The sequence below is a fragment of the Sinocyclocheilus grahami genome, unplaced genomic scaffold, assembly GCF_001515645.1.
Source record: "Sinocyclocheilus grahami isolate Dianchi unplaced genomic scaffold, SAMN03320097.WGS_v1.1 scaffold1598.1, whole genome shotgun sequence".
In the NCBI taxonomy this organism is placed as follows: domain Eukaryota; kingdom Metazoa; phylum Chordata; class Actinopteri; order Cypriniformes; family Cyprinidae; genus Sinocyclocheilus; species Sinocyclocheilus grahami.
Genome location: NW_015506777.1, coordinates 73,796 through 92,685, shown reverse-complemented (window position 1 = coordinate 92,685; position 18,890 = coordinate 73,796). Strand labels below are relative to the sequence as shown.

At 37.0% G+C, this 18,890-nt stretch overlaps 1 protein-coding gene and 1 long non-coding RNA gene across 2 annotated transcripts in view; both read left to right on the top strand.

Annotated features, from left to right (window-relative positions):
* Positions 1 to 4,249, top strand: part of LOC107571472 (uncharacterized) — an 11,273-nt gene extending 7,024 nt beyond the window's left edge. The window contains exons 3-5 of the long non-coding RNA XR_001607187.1: positions 3,282 to 3,413; positions 3,488 to 3,554; positions 3,855 to 4,249. This is a non-coding gene — a long non-coding RNA (uncharacterized lncRNA). The remainder of the gene's footprint in view (positions 1 to 3,281; positions 3,414 to 3,487; positions 3,555 to 3,854) is intronic.
* plrdgb (PITP-less RdgB-like protein) overlaps positions 1 to 17,773 on the top strand; it is a 112,709-nt gene extending 94,936 nt beyond the window's left edge. The window contains exons 11-19 of the mRNA XM_016257796.1: positions 7,011 to 7,196; positions 7,368 to 7,516; positions 9,675 to 9,791; positions 14,369 to 14,485; positions 14,657 to 14,805; positions 14,945 to 15,094; positions 15,643 to 15,826; positions 16,038 to 16,166; positions 17,402 to 17,773. Of these exons, the coding sequence (XP_016113282.1) occupies positions 7,011 to 7,196; positions 7,368 to 7,516; positions 9,675 to 9,791; positions 14,369 to 14,485; positions 14,657 to 14,805; positions 14,945 to 15,094; positions 15,643 to 15,826; positions 16,038 to 16,166; positions 17,402 to 17,752 (1,532 nt within the window). The 3' untranslated portion in view covers positions 17,753 to 17,773. The remainder of the gene's footprint in view (positions 1 to 7,010; positions 7,197 to 7,367; positions 7,517 to 9,674; positions 9,792 to 14,368; positions 14,486 to 14,656; positions 14,806 to 14,944; positions 15,095 to 15,642; positions 15,827 to 16,037; positions 16,167 to 17,401) is intronic.
* Positions 17,774 to 18,890: the final 1,117 nt, after the last annotated feature.

The following is an 18,890-nucleotide window of genomic DNA, read 5'->3' as shown; positions in this document are numbered from 1 at the left end:
GCTAGACATAATTATGACATTTAAAAAAGGGGTGGGGGGGGGCAATTTTCTCAGGCCTCTAGAAAAATCTGTTCCCCCTGTGTTTTCAGTGTAAAGTGTTCTGCAGATAAAAGTGGTTAGACGTAATTATGACATTTTAAAAACACATCAGGAGCATCACTCTGAGTTACCTAAAATAATAAAAGAGAGACTAGTCATTGTGCAGTATAGTTTATTTGTTATTATTTCGACAAGGATTAAGTTGTTTAACAGAAACACACACACACACACACACTAACAACAACAATAACAATAAAATGGAAATGGGCGTCTGAACAAAAGAATGCCCCTGACGAAGAAATTTAACTGTCTAATTGTAATGTATGGTGTTACACTTCATAACAGGCAAAAGTTAGAATTAGCAGGGAAATCTGACTCTATGTTGAGATTGAACAGGACGTCACGTACATTAATACGTATTTAATTACAAATTATCTAAATAACATGGTGAAATGAACATTGCTTGCAGAAAGACAGCAAAACCACCATAAGCTGACTTGCTTAGCCGGGGCGAAATCATGACGTCATGATTTTTGTACTGGAGTTTCAGGGTTGCCAGGATATATTAAAAAAAACGCCCGATTGCTACTAAAAACTACCGCTGGAAAACCGCGGACTTGGCAACACTGCCAAGTTGCGCAGGCGCTGTGAGGGGGAAACAGGGGAACTGAATTCACCGGAACACCGCCACTGACACGTCATGTGACCTGCCAGTGGCTGGCTGGCAGCTTCAGGCAGCCGCTGTAGATCTGCGAGTAGAACGCCTACCCTATCACTCGCCCTGCAAGGAAATACACTATTTTATTATGAATATATTTTTATGACTCTTGACCTTTTAGGTTATTTTCCCCAACTAAAGCAGTCAAATGAAAGCGATCACGGCTGGTTGCTTACTGACGCTTTGTTGGACGCTCAACCAGCCAGCCTCTGCTGCCTCTCATTCCAAGGAAATCATTCTGTTTTTGTAAACAACTTTGAGTCAATTAATATATTATTTGCGTTCATGTCCTCCTATAACAGTTTCCTCCAGTCAGACTTTTTAAGCTACGAGTATGCCTATGCGTTCCCCACCACTCCTGCTGCAAGGAAATGCATAATTTTATTATTGTGAATATGTTCTTTTGAACGTATTTTTTATATAATATAGGTTTAAGGAGGTTTAATTAGTAGTCTAATGGCCGTGATCCCGGTTGGTGGGTTACTGCCGCTTCCGTCCAGCCAGCTGCCAGTTTAATGACTCTTACTGCAATGAAATGAATTGTTTTATTATTATTAATGTATTCTTATGAATGTACTCTTTAATATCATAGGCGTATAAGGGAGGTTTATCCTGAATAAAGGAGACAAATGGCCGTAACACCGACTGGTGGGTCTGACGCTGTTCTGGCCGCTCAGTCCAGCCAGTGGCAATTGAGCTCTAATTTTGACGCGTTCTCTACCACTCTAGCTGCAAGGAAATGCATTACTATTATTATTATTATAAATATATTCTCATTAATCTATTCTTTAAGATCATATATGGTTTAGGGGGTTTTATCCTGATTTAAGTGGTCAAATGATCGTGATCCCGACTGGTGGGTTGCCTACTCTTCAGTCTAGCCAGCTGCTATTGAGCTGCGAGTTTAACGCGTTCCATATGACTCTCACTACAATTTAATTCATTTTTTTATTATTATTAATGCATTCGTGTGAATCTATTATTTTATATGATTGACGTTTAAGGAAGATTCATCCCGATTAAAGCCGTCAAATTGCCGTGATCCTGACTGGTGGGTTACTGACGCTTCGCTGGCCGCTCATCCAGCCAGTCACTGTTAAACTTAAAGATTATCGCGTTCTACCACTCCCGTTGCAAGAAAATAAATTATTTTATTATTATGTATAGGCTATATTCATATGAATCTATCATTTTATATGATATACGTTTTAGGGAGGTTTATCCCAATCAAAGTGGTCAAATAACTGTTATCCCGACTGGTGGGTTACTGACACTTTAGTCCAGCCAGCCGCTATGAAGCTGCCAGTATAACACGTTCTCTACCACTCTCTCTGCAAGGAAATATATTATTTTATGATTATGGGCGTATAAGGGAGGTTTATCCTGAATAAAGGAGACAAATGTCCATAACACCGACTGGTGGGTCTGACGCTGCTCTGGCCGCTCAGTCCAGCCAGTGGCAATTGAGCTCTAATTTTGACGCGTTCTCTACCACTCTAGCTGCAAGGAAATGCATTACTATTATTATTATTATAAATATATTCTCATTAATCTATTCTTTAAGATCATATATGGTTTAGGGGGTTTTATCCTGATTTAAGATTAATATATTATTATAAGTCTAGTCTTTTAAACTGTGGACATTTTAGGGAGGTTTATCACAAATAAAGTGTTCAAAAGACCGTGATCCGGACTGGTGGGTTAGTGCAGCCAGTCACTTTCAGCTCCGAATTGAACGGGTTCCATATCACTCCATAAAACATCGAATATGTAAAAGAATAAAGTCATATTAACAGATGTACAATAAAAAAAGTTATATTATTATTCCTGTATAGAGTGGAAGGAGTGCAACATAAATCTGACATAAATCAATGGTTCCTGACAGTGGACTTCCAGCCGCCAGGCAGCCAACCACTGGCAGATCACGTGACCTGCCAGAATCAGACTGCCAGCTGCCAATGGTCACTGGTGCTGCCAATCAGTTAGGGATTGAACCCCTAATGGAGTTTAAGTTGGCTTTCTTTTATAGAATTATTAAAAAGCATTGCAGTTTGTCCTGTTGTCGCTGAAATTACTTTATGAGAAAGATTCTTGTTACTGGGATAATTCACGTTTTAATAGGCATTTTTACAGTAGGGGTTCAATCTTCAACTGGCTGGCAGGAGCCGTCACTGACAGGTCACAATATATTTCCTTGTAGAGAGAGTGGTAGAGAACGTGTTAAACTCCGAGCGCTCTTGCAGCTGTCTGACTGATCCGCCAGTGGATCTTGTTAAGGCATACTGCCAGCCAGCCAGCCAATGGAAGAACGATCGACTGCCAAGCCATTAACTAATTAGCACGTGTTTGTTCGATGGAGTTGCTGTAAGGATCAATTATAAGGGTGCATGTAGTAATATTAGTACTTTAGTTGTTCATTAGAAAGTACATTGGAAATTGCTGTGCACATGCTTTACTGCTACTTTGTTACTGATCATGTGGCTTGTCTGTGATTGTGTTACACCACTGTTTTCCATCTTTTTAGGGATGTCCAAACAGTGAGGTGCATGCTGTTCTGTCAAAGTATCAAGAAGGAAATTCTCTGGTCCTGTGCATCCTGCAACTCTTAATGGCCCATTTTAAAGAGAGAACAGAATCACTTCTAATTGAAGCTAATGTAAGTAATATCATTTTGATTTTTAATGTCTTAAGTTTAACTGGTAATGCAAAATATTTGTATATATTTTTTAGGTAGCAGCAACTGCAGCCGACATGGAAAGAAATGGATTACCGGATTCACACGCACTGATCTTTCAAGGTAATGTGTCTTACTTTCTGTCTCTATTATACACACTGTTCTTTGCTTTCTATTTCTATTATATTTATATTTTTGCCACCTCTGTTCATGTATTCTACTTCACAGTTCTATTCTCACTCCTATATTCCTTCCATTTGTTATTGTCTCTGAACCACTCTCTCTCATTAGTAACCATGGTCTTCACTATCTTTTAGTTTATAGTATCATAGTATCAGTGGCTTTATTAGTTAACATGTACTACCCATAAACCATGCTTTTACAACACTTATTAATCTATGTCCTTCTGTATTTCTTTTACAGGTGAATCCATGACCCCAAGCAAGTAGATGTTGTCAGTCGAAAGGGAAGCTGTCTTTGGCCCATGTTCAGAGGCATTTGTTGAGGGCCTGGCAGTATTGTTTGCGACCTATTACAACTTAAACCTTGCTTATCAGGATGAAGCTGCATGCACCCTCGAATTTATTCAGAGGTATGTCAGAACATAAACGCTTACTGAATATGTATTGTAGACATCCAAATTTCCATTACTTTTTTTAGGTTTACAGGTTTGGATGGCTTATCAGGATTAGATGTTTTTTGGAAAAGTTTTCAAACAGCAAAAAAATGCTGACTGCACACTGAATTGAGTACATACAACCAAAGTCCAGCAAAAATATTTTATAAAAAAATCTATTACAAAATATGCAAACAAATGTAAAACTATTTTCTTTTCAAAATACAATTAACTTGGTCAGTGAAACTATTGGAAATATTTTCTTTACCCCTTCATGGATTTGGCAATTTAAAGGTAGGCACAGTTCAGACCCTTTCTTTCGTGTTTATTTAAACTTTGAGTTTATGAATGAAGTTCAGTCCCACTGTAGGGATGTGTTTTTAAATTTTTTTTATTTTTTTCTCTCAAGGCTAAAGCCTTTGGTTTAATGTGCAATCTTCATTTTTGTGTCTCCAAATATGTTTTGGAAAATGGTGTACATGTTAAATGAACATTATTGTACAATAAATTGTTAAATTTATGAAAACCTGTTATTTCTAAAGTTCTATTGTTCACATTACACACTAAATTGACAAAAAAGACTACTGAAAATTACAGGGAAAAGTAGGTTTACACACTATCACAGCAGTGGAAAAATCTCAACTAGATAATTTAGTGAACTGAATTTCACAACAAATGCCCTAATTTAATGTATAGCAGTACAAGTTCAGTTGCTCTTGTAATTTCACTCACATTTGTAAACATTGCTACTGTAATCTTACAGGGATAGCTGTAAAAAAACAACATACTTTTACAGCATATATACAGCAGTGTGCTGTATTTTTACAGTACAATTGTAATTATTGATTTACAGTACTCTTGTAAATTTACAGTCTTACTGGCAACCAAAATTGCCAGTAAGTTACTGTAATTTTTTTACAGTGCAGGGATCATCAGTATAACAGCCTGTAAAGTAGGCCTATGTGTCAGTTACTGTTCGTGACATTTACCTCAGGAAGATAAAACTGTCTAATCATATCGCCAAAATTATAAATACATTATACTCTACACAAATGTATAGGCCTAAACAAGTTTTTATAACAACCATTTAAATGACTATCCCCGGTTTCACAGACAAGGCTTAAGCCTAATGCCAGACTAAAATCTAAGTCTGAGCTTTTTCAACTGAAAGAAACTTGCTCTAACTTTAAATAAAATAAAAAATAAAGTGCCTTTATTTGGTCTCAAAACGAACACTAGTAATGTTTTTTCTAAGGCACATTTATAAAAATTACATGTCCTAATTGAACTATGGCCTAATCCTGACACTGTCTAAGCCCTGTCTGTGAAACCAGGCACTATATCAAAAAAATTAAGCATGTCATAATGTAGCCTAATAAGCCTAATTTTCATTTAATAAAACTGATTATGTTGTGCTCAAATTTATTAAATTGAAAGATAATTATGATATTGTAAACATAATAATAATTGTTTTAAGTTATGTGCTGGTATTACCTTGTGAACTGTGATTACATAATAAGTTGCCACAATGTGTTCATAATGTAATACATTTCTCATATAATAACCTATTACATTATGTGACATTTTTTTTATTATATTGAAAAATTATATTATGAGCTCAAGATTTTACGTTTTGAGAAAATGATTACATTATGAACATTTTATTAGAATAATAATGTAATATTTATTACATTATGTGCAGTTATTACATTGAGTTGCTTTAGTTTTTACTAGGATTACATAGAGCAGCACTGCAATGCAGCAGGCATGAGGTTGTCATGGCAACCAGATACATTGCGCGCAAATAACTTGTAAAAGAATGAGAATGTGACGTCACGGTACATAGGGCGGCGACGTAACCTGCACGCTGCCGCCATCTTAGCAGGATTCCTTTCAGACATTTAATAATAATTTTATTCAAGTTCAGTAAAGTTAGCAATAATTGACTTACATTTTAGACGTAATAATGCATGTTTTTGCTCCATTTTGCCAACGAAAATAGTTCCAAACAAAGACCACAGCACTGTTTTGCCAATAGTGTTTACTTATTGAATGAATCAGCTTTTTGAACAAATCGTTTGAGTAAACGATTCAGTGATTCACTCATCAACCCAGTCAAATGCTTTGTTCCTGAATGAATCAGCCGTTTGAATGAATCGGTTTGAATCTCAATGACTCACTCATTGACAGTCACTTGCTGCCACCTACTGGCGGTTTTAATTTCACATTTCGACTATTTTTTTCATGTTTTAAATCATTTCAAATATAAGTATTCAACGTTTTATGTTACAAACAAACAAAACATTATTTATCCATCTGTAACTGCAGGTTAAATACATCCATGTCCCATCTGAGCTACATTAAACTGTGTAAATACAGCTAAATGCTATTTTAGATGCAGATTCCAGAAATGTTTTCTAATGCTGGAATGAAAGACAATAAGTATGAAGTGCTTCTTATTCTTACCCAAAAATACAAAATAGAAGAAAGAGTTAAAACAGTTGAACAGTTTTGCTACTCAAGCTGTGTATGATTTTATTTTTATATTTATTTGCTTCTTTTCCATTTTGCATTTACTTGTACTTTTACTTTCAATACTTAAGTACGTTTAAGATTTAAAAAATACTTTTTGTACTTAAGTACAATTAATATCACATACTTTAAGATTTTACTCAAGTAATATTCTAAACGATGACTTCAACTTCTACCAAAGTCATTTTCTGGTAAGATATCTGTACTTTTACTTGAGTATGGCTTTCAGGTACTTTATACACCACTGAACTTTTGGACATGATTCAAGTTAAAGTCACCCGACAGTCAGCCAATCCGTAAACCATATCTCACAACTGTATGTGTATATATATATATATATATATATATATATATATATATATATATTTTTTTAATACATTCTTAGAGTCAATAAATTGGAATTGTTGTGTTTTATTTATTTCTCCTCAAAGTGGACACCGTGCTCAGACACTTCTTAGATAGCAGTGTTTCTGTAGATGGACCCCCAGAGCAGTGCTGTGGAGGAAGTGTGTCTCGCAGGGGCAGCGATCGAGTTGTTCCACTTGGCCCTGCCCACTCTGGCACTGATGCTGAGGGGTCTGAAACTGCCCCTAGCGAGCCTGTTAGCATCTCACACAGTGAGTCTCAAGAGCACAGCATGTCCTTGAATCAGGTGCTTTCATGTTGTTCATATACTTTATTCATTTCCACATGGAAGTCAGACACTTTGATGGATATGGAAATATAGGCTATTTATAAGTGTGGTTCAGGCATGTATACCATAAATCCTCTCTTTTTTTCTCACTCAGTATGTAGCAGGTGGTGGGGGTTGAAGCGGTTAGATTATGTGCTGTACAGTCCAGATGTGCTCACCACATTTCCCACTATAGCACTACCTCACCTTTTCCACGCATCATACTGGAAGTCCACGGATGCTGTGGCTTTTATTCTTAGACAGGTAAGTACAGTTTTCTGCTCTATTACAAAGGTTGCATAACATATACAGGTGCATCTCAATAAATTAGAATGTCGTGGAAAAGTTCATTTATTTCAGTAATTCAACTCAAATTGTGAAACTTGTGTATTAAATAAATTCTATGCACACAGACTGAAGTAGTTTAAGTCTTTGGTTCTTTTAATTGGGATGATTTTGGCTCACATTTCACAAAAACCCACCAATTCACTATCTCAACAAATTAGAATACTTCATAAGACCAATAAAGAATTTTTTTTTTTGTGAATTGTTGGCCTTCTGGAAAGTTTGTTCATTTACTGTACACTTCTGGAAAAGCTGTGGATTTGCTTTTTTATTCACTCATGCTTGCTGCCTTTCCCTCTAGCATGACAATAGTACTAAAAAGTCTAAAGTTCAGCCATTTCTTCCCTTAAAATGGTCATATGGCGATGCTAAAAATAACATTATTTTGTGTAATGCAATGTGTTTAAAGTTTAAGGTTCAAGAAACACATTATTTTCCACATACTGTACAATATTGTTGCTCCTCTCTGCCCTGTCTTTCTGAATTGTGTTGATTTTTACAAAGCTCATCGTTCTGAAAAGCGTGGAGTGCTCTGACTGGCCAGCTATCCAGTGCGTTGTGATTGACTGAATACCTCAAGCGTGTGACGGAAATGTTACACCATATTTGGAAACACACAGCGTCTCCATGACATGGCGGCGGCAACAATACTACAGCGAGAATAAAAGTTATGCCTTCTTTCTTTGCGTAAACATTTGGGCGGCGTTATGCAAATTTTCCAACACACTGGCGTAGATATGTGGAGGTGTGTTTAAATGAGGCGTTTTAGGAGTCTTAACTTTTATAAAGAATATCTCTTTGGGTTTGAGACTTTAGTCTTTGCAACTTTACGGATCTTATATATGCATGAAGAGCTTGTAACACTCAAAAGACAAAGGAAAACTTGAAATTGCATCATAGTACCCCTTTAACTTGCTTCAGATCAGACAATAACACAGATGGGAATCAGAACGGAATGAAATAGGGCTGTCATCACATGATCAAATCTCTAGGTCACTTTGAAGGGCTGAGAGCAAGAAGTATGGTTAGCTTGGTTAGCATCGCCCAGTTTGAAGCTGTACCAACACAACTTTCTTAATGAATCAAACTGAACCACAAACAGTTTTTTGCAAACCCATTTGACTGATTAGATCAAAAGAGATTATTTTTGCAAATTTTAGCCATTTCACACGTATGTAAAAAACGAAACAAAAAAACGACAACAACCTGAAAACAGACAGTAGCTACGTAGTTTTCAGCCAGTTTATGAATAAGCGTGTAGTGTAAAGCGTAATTAAGTTCACAACTATACTTTCAGGGAATGCAGTACCAGCCAAGCAACTGCCATTGAAATAAATGGGAATGCAAACGGGGTAGCTTTCTGCAGCTATTACAGACATCCTTGGTTAAGACTCTCGTGAACTTATAGTGACTCACACCTCAATTTGTTTGAGAACTCTACACGAATGCCATGTCAAACAATGAGCTGCCTTCTGAACAACTGAGGGGGAAAAAAAGAGAAGGCCAAACAGCACAGACTATGTAATAATGCTGAAATGCGTCATCCAGTGACTATATTTAGAAACATGTAGAAGTGCATTGATCCAGTCAAAAGATAAGAAGAACTGTGGCTCTTTATGTCTAATGTGTTCAGCAAATGTTGGCTAATGTCATGCCGGAGAGGACACAGACTCACGGGAGCAGTTTTAACAACACATTATTGAGAATTATGTAGTAGAAAGGAGCAGAAAGACAGACTAAATAAATAACATTAAATACAAAAAAAAAAAAAGTTCTCATAAGCATACTAAATAAAACACATTTTATAATAACATTTACAGTGGTGTCTGTGGAACTGCTTTCATTTAAATCTGGAAATAAACATTTTAATTTGACAAAAAAAAAATGAAATTCTGGAATATAAATATTTTTTTAATGAAAATGTTATATTCAATGAGAAAAAAAAGAAAACACAAAATAGAAACGTTTTTACCATAGTGGTCTCAGACATTCACTCAGATTTGGGATTAATTCAGACTAAGCCTTGAATTTATAAGACTGGGAATTTACAGCATCAATATTTCTGCCACTTTGTCAGGTAATGCAATGCGACTGTCTGAAGGGTGGGGAAGGTGATTGTTCAGACGCTATTCCCATCTCTCCATCCAGCCCCCGAGAGAAATGGCTTCGCAGACGGACACAGGTCAAACTACGGGTGAGTATCACGATAATTTACCTGTAATTAGTTAAGATAAAACAATGTTGTACAGTGTGAATATTTTTTATAACACACATCTCATTTACTGGGAAATATATAAAAAATACTTTTTAAAAGCAATTAATAATCATCATAATAATAATAGCAATATAGTAATAAAAAAGTAAAAAAAGTGCTTTTAAAAGCACTTAATATTATTATTATTATTATTATAATTATTATAAATGTTTTATGTCAAGTCTGCATGTTTGAAAAAAATGAAGCCCTTGCAGAGCACCACGTTTCAAAATATTGTAGTAATGTTTTATACTACTGTTTGGCATCTGTAAGATTTGTAAAAAAATTTTTTATTAAGAAGTCTTTTATGCTCACCAAGGCTGCATTTATTTGATCACAAATATGGTAAAAAATAATAATATTTTGAAATATTATTACAATTTAAAATAACTTCTATTTTTATACATTTTAAAAAGTCAAAGCTGAATTTTCAGCAGCCATAACTCCAGTCTTCAGTCCCACAAGATCCTTCAAAAATCATTACAGTATGCGGATTTGCTGCTCAGGAAATATTTCTGCTTGTCAATGCTGAGTTAGTTGTGTTGCTTAATATTTTGTGGAAACCGTAAAATCCATTTTCTCCCCAGGATTATTTGATGAATAGAAAGTTCCAAAGGACATCATTTATTTGAAATCCTTTGTAATATAATATATGTATTCACTGCCATTTTTTATCTTAAAGAGCAGGTCATATGGTATTTTAAAGTGTCCTAATATTGTGTCGGAGGTCAGAAAACATTGTATTTTTCTCAGAATATACATTTAATGTTAGAGTCATTTGCCAATGATTTCGAAACGATTAGTTCCAAGCAAGTTTGGAGCAAACCCCTCCCTTCCATAAGCCTACTCTGCTCTGATTGGTCAGCTGGCCAAACCTGTTGTGATTGGCACAGAGAGAAGTCCTTGAGCAAGTTAGCGAGCACTACCATTGACAAAGCACCTTTGCATAGAACAATAATATAGTGCTCTAATCCATTCTTATAATAATGACATAAAATACAAAAACACTTATGCAAGCAAATCGTGCCCACTGCTAAAGTTTAGCTGCTAAACTGTGAACACTTAAAACAATAATGGTGGATACATTGGCCGAGTGCTAACGTGACTAACTGATGAAACAATACAGTTTGTAAACCAAAATATGTCTATTGTAATGTTTGAAGAACGACAGACAAAAGATGCTCTGTCTTAATTTTTAGTCAGAACACAGAACAGCTCACAGGCGCACCAGCCCGCATTAACCCTATAACTGCTGGTGCAGCAAAATAAACAGCAATTTCACAATGATTATAAAGTCTGTGTGCTATGCTACGTTCTTTATTATTAAACGATGTAATTAGAATAACGTCACTCTACATTCTTGGGAAATAGTGGGTTCACAGCAAATTATCTGAACTATTACTTACAGTAATATCATGCTTAACCTAAACCTGCACTAGGTATACATCACATATTAGCACATATTAGCACAAAAACTTCATATTTTGAGCACTCATTTGAAAATGTACACATAACGTATCAATCGTACTGTAACGAATCAGCTCATGGGAAATATGAATAATTAATCATAACTAGTTATGTTACCCAGTGACGTATACTGGTAACAGGCACAAGATTTGAAAATATGATGACTCGTTAAGGCGATTCAGAATCGACTCTCTCTTTTGAGAGACAATATCTTTATTTATAATGCACTTTTTTTATTAACAACTTTGCAGATTGTTTTCATTTTAAGGATAGCTACGTTATAAACGGCAAAAGAGATATTTTTCAAAAACCCATATGACCTGCTCTTTAAATGTCTTTACTCAGAAAGAACGCATTAAAAAAAAAAACCTCTTACAGTAAACTCTTACTGACATCAAACTTTTGAACAGTAGTGTATGCAATATAAATTATAAGGGGTGATATGAATAAAAGTGTATAGATGAAATTCCTGTTAGTGTCAGTCAAACTGTAATGGTGCGTTCACACCAAACGCAAATTTAATTATTCGCGCAAGTAGATTACATACAAAGTCAATGCAAAGACGCGAATAGAGGCGAATTCGCGCCAGGCTACGCGAATGACGCGAAATGCGCGACGCGTTTGCCACAAACGCGAGATATTTGCCTCAATCGCGTCTTTCGCGCAAGTTCAAAAATTTCAACTCGAGCGGAAAATTCGCCTAACGCGTTCTCCCGCAAGCCAATCAGCGAAGAGCTTATTGGCACGTCTGGTTGAATCAGACAATAGAAGAGAGCATTATTGCAGCCGTCTGTTATTATATAGGTCTGGAGCATAGAAAACAATTAAAATCAGTTGTAGTGGTAGTTGTATTTTATTAGCATGGCTACAGAGATGCTGCTATCAATAATAAAAATAATAGTAATATCAGTGTATATATTCAGTAGGAAAATGTAACACACCCATTAATACAGGATCCTAAAGTTATTCATCCTCCTCTGGATGGTGCTGTGAACCCAGACACGTCAGCGTTTGGCTTTCCATTGTATTTGGGACTTTTTGACAACAGGTACAAAACAGCGATTGTAGTTATCTCCACCATGGTTGATCGCGCTGTTTTTATTCACGCGAGTGACATGAAAAACATTGCGCGAGTAATCTAGAGCGAGTAGCGCGATGCGCATATTCGCATATTCGCTTCGCGTCTGGTGTGAACGCACCATTAGAGCTCAAAAGTTATTCATCCTCCTCTGGATGGTGCTGTGAACCCAGACACGTCAGCGTTTGGCTTTCCATTGTATTTGGGACTTTTTGACAACAGGTACAAAACAGCGATTGTAGTTATCTCCACCATGGTTGATCGCACTGTTTTTATTCACGCGAGTGACATGAAAAACATCGCGCGAGTAATCTAGAGCGAGTAGCGCGATGCGCATATTCGCTTCGCGTCTGGTGTGAACGCACCATTAGAGCTCATTTTAATCTCCCTTGGCTCAAACTGTATGTAATGGGGGGAACAAAACATGAGACGTGCGGATCTATCTGCAGGTTTTTATTAGACAGAGACATGGTCATAACAAACATGGGTCAAACAATGGCAAACGGGTATATTGAGGGCAAGACACAAGAGTAGTCCAGTAAATGGGCATGGTCAATCTCCGGCGAACTTAATCCTGGGGGTGAGGCAAACGGGGAATCCACAAGACGAGCTAGAGTCCAGGCAAGGTGCAAACACAGTTCGAAACAGCAAGGCAAAGGGTAATACCAAAACAGGCTATAAACTTCAGGGCAGGCAGAGATCAGACAAAACGAGATAACAGGCAAGGATAAAGACACGGGTAAACAGACTAAGAACAAGGCTATACTAGATTAAGAAACTTGGAGTGGCTCTGTAAAGTAGCTATCGCTATGAAAGAATATGCGCTAAACAATACTCGGCATTGAATGGTGGTGTGAGACTGATTTATATAGTGTGTGTTATTGGTAGCAGCTGTGTGTGATTGGTTTCAGGAGAGATTGTGATTAGCGCAATGGAGCATGGGAAATGTAGTCCCGGGTGATGTGTAACAGTCTGTGTAGTGTGAGAGTCCATGTGGAGAGCGGGTGACCTCTGGTGGTGAGTGAACGGAAGATTATAGACCGGATTCGTGACACTGTAGGAGTTTTTACATAACTGATGCAAATTAATGTTTTATGTTGAAGCTCATCTACTGCAATATTTAGTCTGCCAGTGTAGCTTGTGGTTCCTTTTTGTGATGTTTACTTACTTTGTGTGTAAAAAACTCTTTCTAAAGTATCTTATACTGTCAACATGAACATCCTTTGAGAACTCTTGTCAGATATTTCCACATTCCCTAAAGAATTAGAAAGACTCTAAAGTACAACACAACTGTCCCCTCTTAACCTTACTAAGTCTCACAATATATGTATTCGCAAATGTACCACTGTGCTGGAGAACCATTAAAACTTTTCTAATGTCAACATCCTTTCATGAAGAAGACAGACAACAATTTATATATCGGTGTTATTTTAGTACGATTGAGATACTATTATAGTTTTTAATATTTTAATATTTTCTGTTTTTATTTTATTTAAAGTTTTGGCAATTTTGTTGTGTGTTTTTGTTATCTTTATTAGTTTTTTTATATGTCTATATAATTTTTATTTCAGTTTTAGTTACTGCCCAAGACATTCAACATGAACATGTCAGCACTGACACTTTCAGGCCTTTGCTATTTTTAACTCTAAACATGCTGATGAATCTTCTTGTAAAGCTGTTTTTAACAGTGTGATTTTAATTCATAGTAATAAATCAGAACAACAAGGTCCTTTAGTGTTAGAATATATTGCTTTGACAAATCAAAATGAGATATGTCGTCTTAGCAGCTAGTTGAATAAAATAAGTTTGTTTAAAATACTGAATTTAATTTCAGTTAATGTTTATTTTAAGGTGTTTTGTGTTTTTCATTTAAGTTAACTATAATAATCCTGTTAAAATAGGTTTGAATAGTTTTTATTAGCATCCCTTTGAATTGGAGGTCTATCTTATTATTATTATTATTCATTATCAGAATGTAACGGCGAATCACAGAGTTCATGATGTCATTGTGACAGAAGATGGCCCGCAGACACTGGTGGGGCGGTTTATGTATGGCCCTCTTGACATGGTGACCCTAACGGGAGAGAAGGTAAGATGGTCATTGTCATAACTGTATTGTTGTCATGACCAATGCTACAAAATTAAAGACAACTGTTAGTATTACCACTCTGATGGATAGACAGCACAAAAGTTTCACTGAAACTAAAATTGTGATCTGGTATATATTTTTTTGAGTTCAAATATCCTGTCTGTTTCTCAGGTGGATGTGTTTTTAAAGACACAGCCTGCCTCTGGCCGTTGGGTGCTGTTCGACACTGTGGTGACCAGCAGCAGTGGACGGGTGTCCTACACCATGCCTGATAATAAAAGACTCGGAGTGGGTGTCTACCCCATTAAAATGGTGGTCAAGTAAGTATTCACATTCTCATCACAAAACAGTAAATAACTGTAATATCTATCTATAGACTGTGTTTAAAAAATAATAATAATTCAAGAATGGAGGAATTTCTAACCGGAGTTGGTTGCATTTCCTTATTTGTCCTTACAGAGGTGATCAGACAAGTGCAGAGGCATTCCTCACAGTGTTGCCACGGGGAATGGAGTGTGTGGTGTTTAGTATTGATGGCTCTTTTGCTGCCAGTGTCTCCCTTATGGGCAATGATCCCAAAGTCCGCCCTGGAGCTGTGGATGTGGTCAGGTAAATGTGTGACTGATGATAAACAGTTAGACAAGTCTTAATGTGTGGTTTACTGTTTTTCATGTGCAAAACATAGCCATTTCTATGGGAATCCACGTGATGGAAAATTTCTTGTGTAGGAGCGAAACATTTCCCCACAGATTTCAAAATGGGTTCAAGTTGGTTATGCCACGTTTACAAACAGAAAGCTGTTTAGCTTGAAAGTGACTGTGAACTGTGCTTCATACATCATTAGTGACAAGAGACCTATTGACTGTTGACAATTCCTTCACACAAAATTTTGCTAATGTGATGGCACCTTTATACTGCTGTCACTACTTGTAATACAGCACACTTTAATGTCCTTTAGAGGCACAAATGCCATATTTTTGTAAGATGTACTGTATTAGATAAGTTTGCTAAGTCTGGGGGCAGGGCTATGTTTTATTTGATGAGAGAAATTTCTGAAAGGTAAGACTCCTTTCACAGATCAAGTTTAAGGCCCTATTTTGTACACTATTCATAGATGTCGTTAGCCCCTGTATAACTGTGTTTTGATTATTCTGTAGACACTGGCAGGATCTTGGGTATCTGATCATCTACATTACTGGCCGTCCTGACATGCAGAAGCAGAGGGTGGTGTCTTGGCTCTCTCAGCACAACTTCCCTCAGGGCATGGTCTTCTTCGCAGAAGGACTCGTCCATGACCCCTTGCGTCAGAAAACAATTTTTCTGAAGAGTCTAGTAAAAGAGGTCTGCCGATGGCGTGTACACAACACAGCAGGACATTTACATTATACATTATAATATGTTACATTACAAGACGATTTTGTAGGTTTTTCTTAATGATTAGCCTCATAATGTTTTATGTTATCTTTATTTAAAACAGCTTGCTATTTTTGCATGCCTCAATTGTCCATTGGGAAGGAAAAACATGCTGAATAAATTTGTTTTTCCCACATAGTGTCACATTAATATCAGTGCAGCGTATGGATCTATGAAGGACATGTCTGTGTACAGCACATTGGGACTGGCACTTAATCAGATATACATTGTAGGCAGGCCATCCAAGAAACATCAGCATCAGTGCCAGGTAAAGCTCTGTTTGCATGAAAGCTCTTAATTTGACTTAGGGGGTATCCCTGAAGTGTCCCAGACTCGGAATTTGAGCTCTGCATTTCACCCATCCAAGTGCACACACACAGCAGTGAGTAGTGAACACACACACACACACACACACACACACACACACACAGTGAACACACACCTGGAGCAGCGGGCAGCCATTCCCTGCAGGTACCAAGACTCGAACCCATGACCTTTGGGTTAAGTCCAACTCTATCGATTAGGCCACGACTGCCCCCCAGTCTTAACTGTAACCCTTACCAAAGTGATTGTACTAAGCGTTTCACTGTAGTTTCTGGCAACATATTGCAATGGGCGCCACCGTTGCTATAGTTACTACATCTCACAATAAACAGAACATAACCAACCACAAACTTAACCTTTGCTACAACCACAATTGTACTAAAATATTTACGTTATGGAGAATACCAAGATCACAGAAAACAAAAAAATGTAAACCAAACTAGACTGTGGTGAGACAAAGGATTTACTGACGGTAAAACGGATACTCTCTCAATAATTGCACATAATTTATTGATCGAATAAGGGATTATTCTGAACATTAAAAACACATCTCGGTACTTCCTCCTCTTCAGTTAACATAAAATCAGCCATCGTGTTTGAGTTTAAGATGACTTAAGGGAGCTGGTTTGGTTCCTTAAATTTATTAAGGTGAAATAGTTACTAACCCTGTTAAAAAAACAAGCATATGCTGGTTAGGTATCTTTTGAAGCATGGTAGATGGTTTGAGCTGGTTTAAGCTGGTCTTTAGTTGGTCATAAGCTGGTTTAAGATGGTCATGTGCTGGTCCTAAGCAACTAGCTCCTGCTCAGGACCAGCTCAGAACCAGCTCATGACTAACTAAGGACCTGCTTAAACCAGCTCATACCAGCTGTCAACAGGGAAGTACTTTGTAGCAACACTTAAGGGAACACTTAAATAATTAAGGGGGAATACTTAATGACAGACTTAAGATTCCTTAAGTTGACCTTAGGTTTTTTCTTGCAACCCAAGTTTCACTAAGGGCACCCTTAACCTTATAACTAAGGGATGTCTTATCTTAAGGGCTTTCATGCAACCGGGAACAGTCGTTTTAGTTTACCGGCTTAAGGTGTTTTCCTCTTAGTCTACTCAATTACTTAACAGAACTATATCTTTTCATGCACAATTTTCCCTCCTTTTTTTCTATTCCATCTGACTTAGTTTCTGAGTGAAGGCTATGCAGCTCACCTCTCCATTCTTGAGTTTGAGCATGGCTCACGCTCCAAAAAAAACCGAATGGTGCTTCGTCAGGGATCTTTTGGCCTTTCCTCCAAAACAGACTTCCTATCTCCATCCCCGGACTTCCTATCCTGCAAGCGCACTCCGCTGCTGCGTCGAGCCATGTCTGTTCAGCAGCCATCACCGCCTTCATCATCTGTCTCCACCCCCAAACCTGAGCGTGCTCAGAGCCAGCCTGAATCTCATAAAGATGGACCAGAGATTCGCATCCAGACCGATGATCAAGATGAAGAGGAGGAAGAGGAGGGGAGAATACAGGATGTTGTACTGTAAAGGAACTCCATGAGTTGTAGGGAAAGGGTATGTTAAGGAACAACATCCTTGTCTATTACAATAATTGCTCATTAAACACATAATTTTATCACTGACAGTGAATGGGCTATACCATCAGTAATGGATTACATAAGTAGTTAAGTCATATTAATGTTCTAATCAAGTAAAATACTAGTTGACTACTGCAACTACTTCTACTACTACTACTAATTACCTTCTCTTACCAACAAATTCCATTTTCAACATAGTTGTTAAATAGTAGTTATTAGTTGACAAGTGACTAATTTGCTAGTTAACTAGTTAGGAAACAGCCAATTTAAAGACATAGAGCCAAATGCACACTAGTTGTTAGTTAAGTTAATAGTTACCTACTTTTTGTCCAGTTACCACAGGGTTATTCTTGCATATGACAAAATTAATAACAGTAACTAATTAACTAGTTAAACTTTACCAGTTTAACTAGTTCACTCATGTATAATGAAATATGTATTAATTGCTCTTTAATACATTTAAAAGTAGTTAGATTTTCACTACATTCGAGAGAAAATCTGGATGATATGAATTATATATCAGTTACATAAACAATAGGAAGCAACACGTCATATTAATGTACTAATTAAAGGGGTCATATGATGTTGCTAAAAAGAACATTATTTGGTGTAATGAAATGTGTTTATGCGTTTTAAGGTTAAAAAAACACATTATTTTCCACATACATTATTGTTTCTCCTCTATGCCCCACCTTTCTGAAACGCGTCGATTTTTACAAAGCTCATCGGTCTGAAAAGCAAGGTGTGCTGTGATTGACCAGCTATCCAGTTTGCTGTGATTGGCCGAATTCCTCAAGTGCATGACGGAAATGTTACGCCCCTATCATACTGTGATGCCCTGTCCGGCTGGAGCGATGATTCAAAAACATGAAAACCCATTATAAACGAGGCATTCGTTGCATCCAGTGGGGACATAATTATGTATTATAATGACTTATACTGTCTTTTTACGCGTTGCATTGCATCGCGCCGCGTAAACATAAAACCATGTCTGCATTTGTGATCGGAGAAATGACAAACAACAAGCCCTACTCTACACTGCCCAAAAAACTCGCTTTAAATATAAAAAATATAAAATATAAAAACTC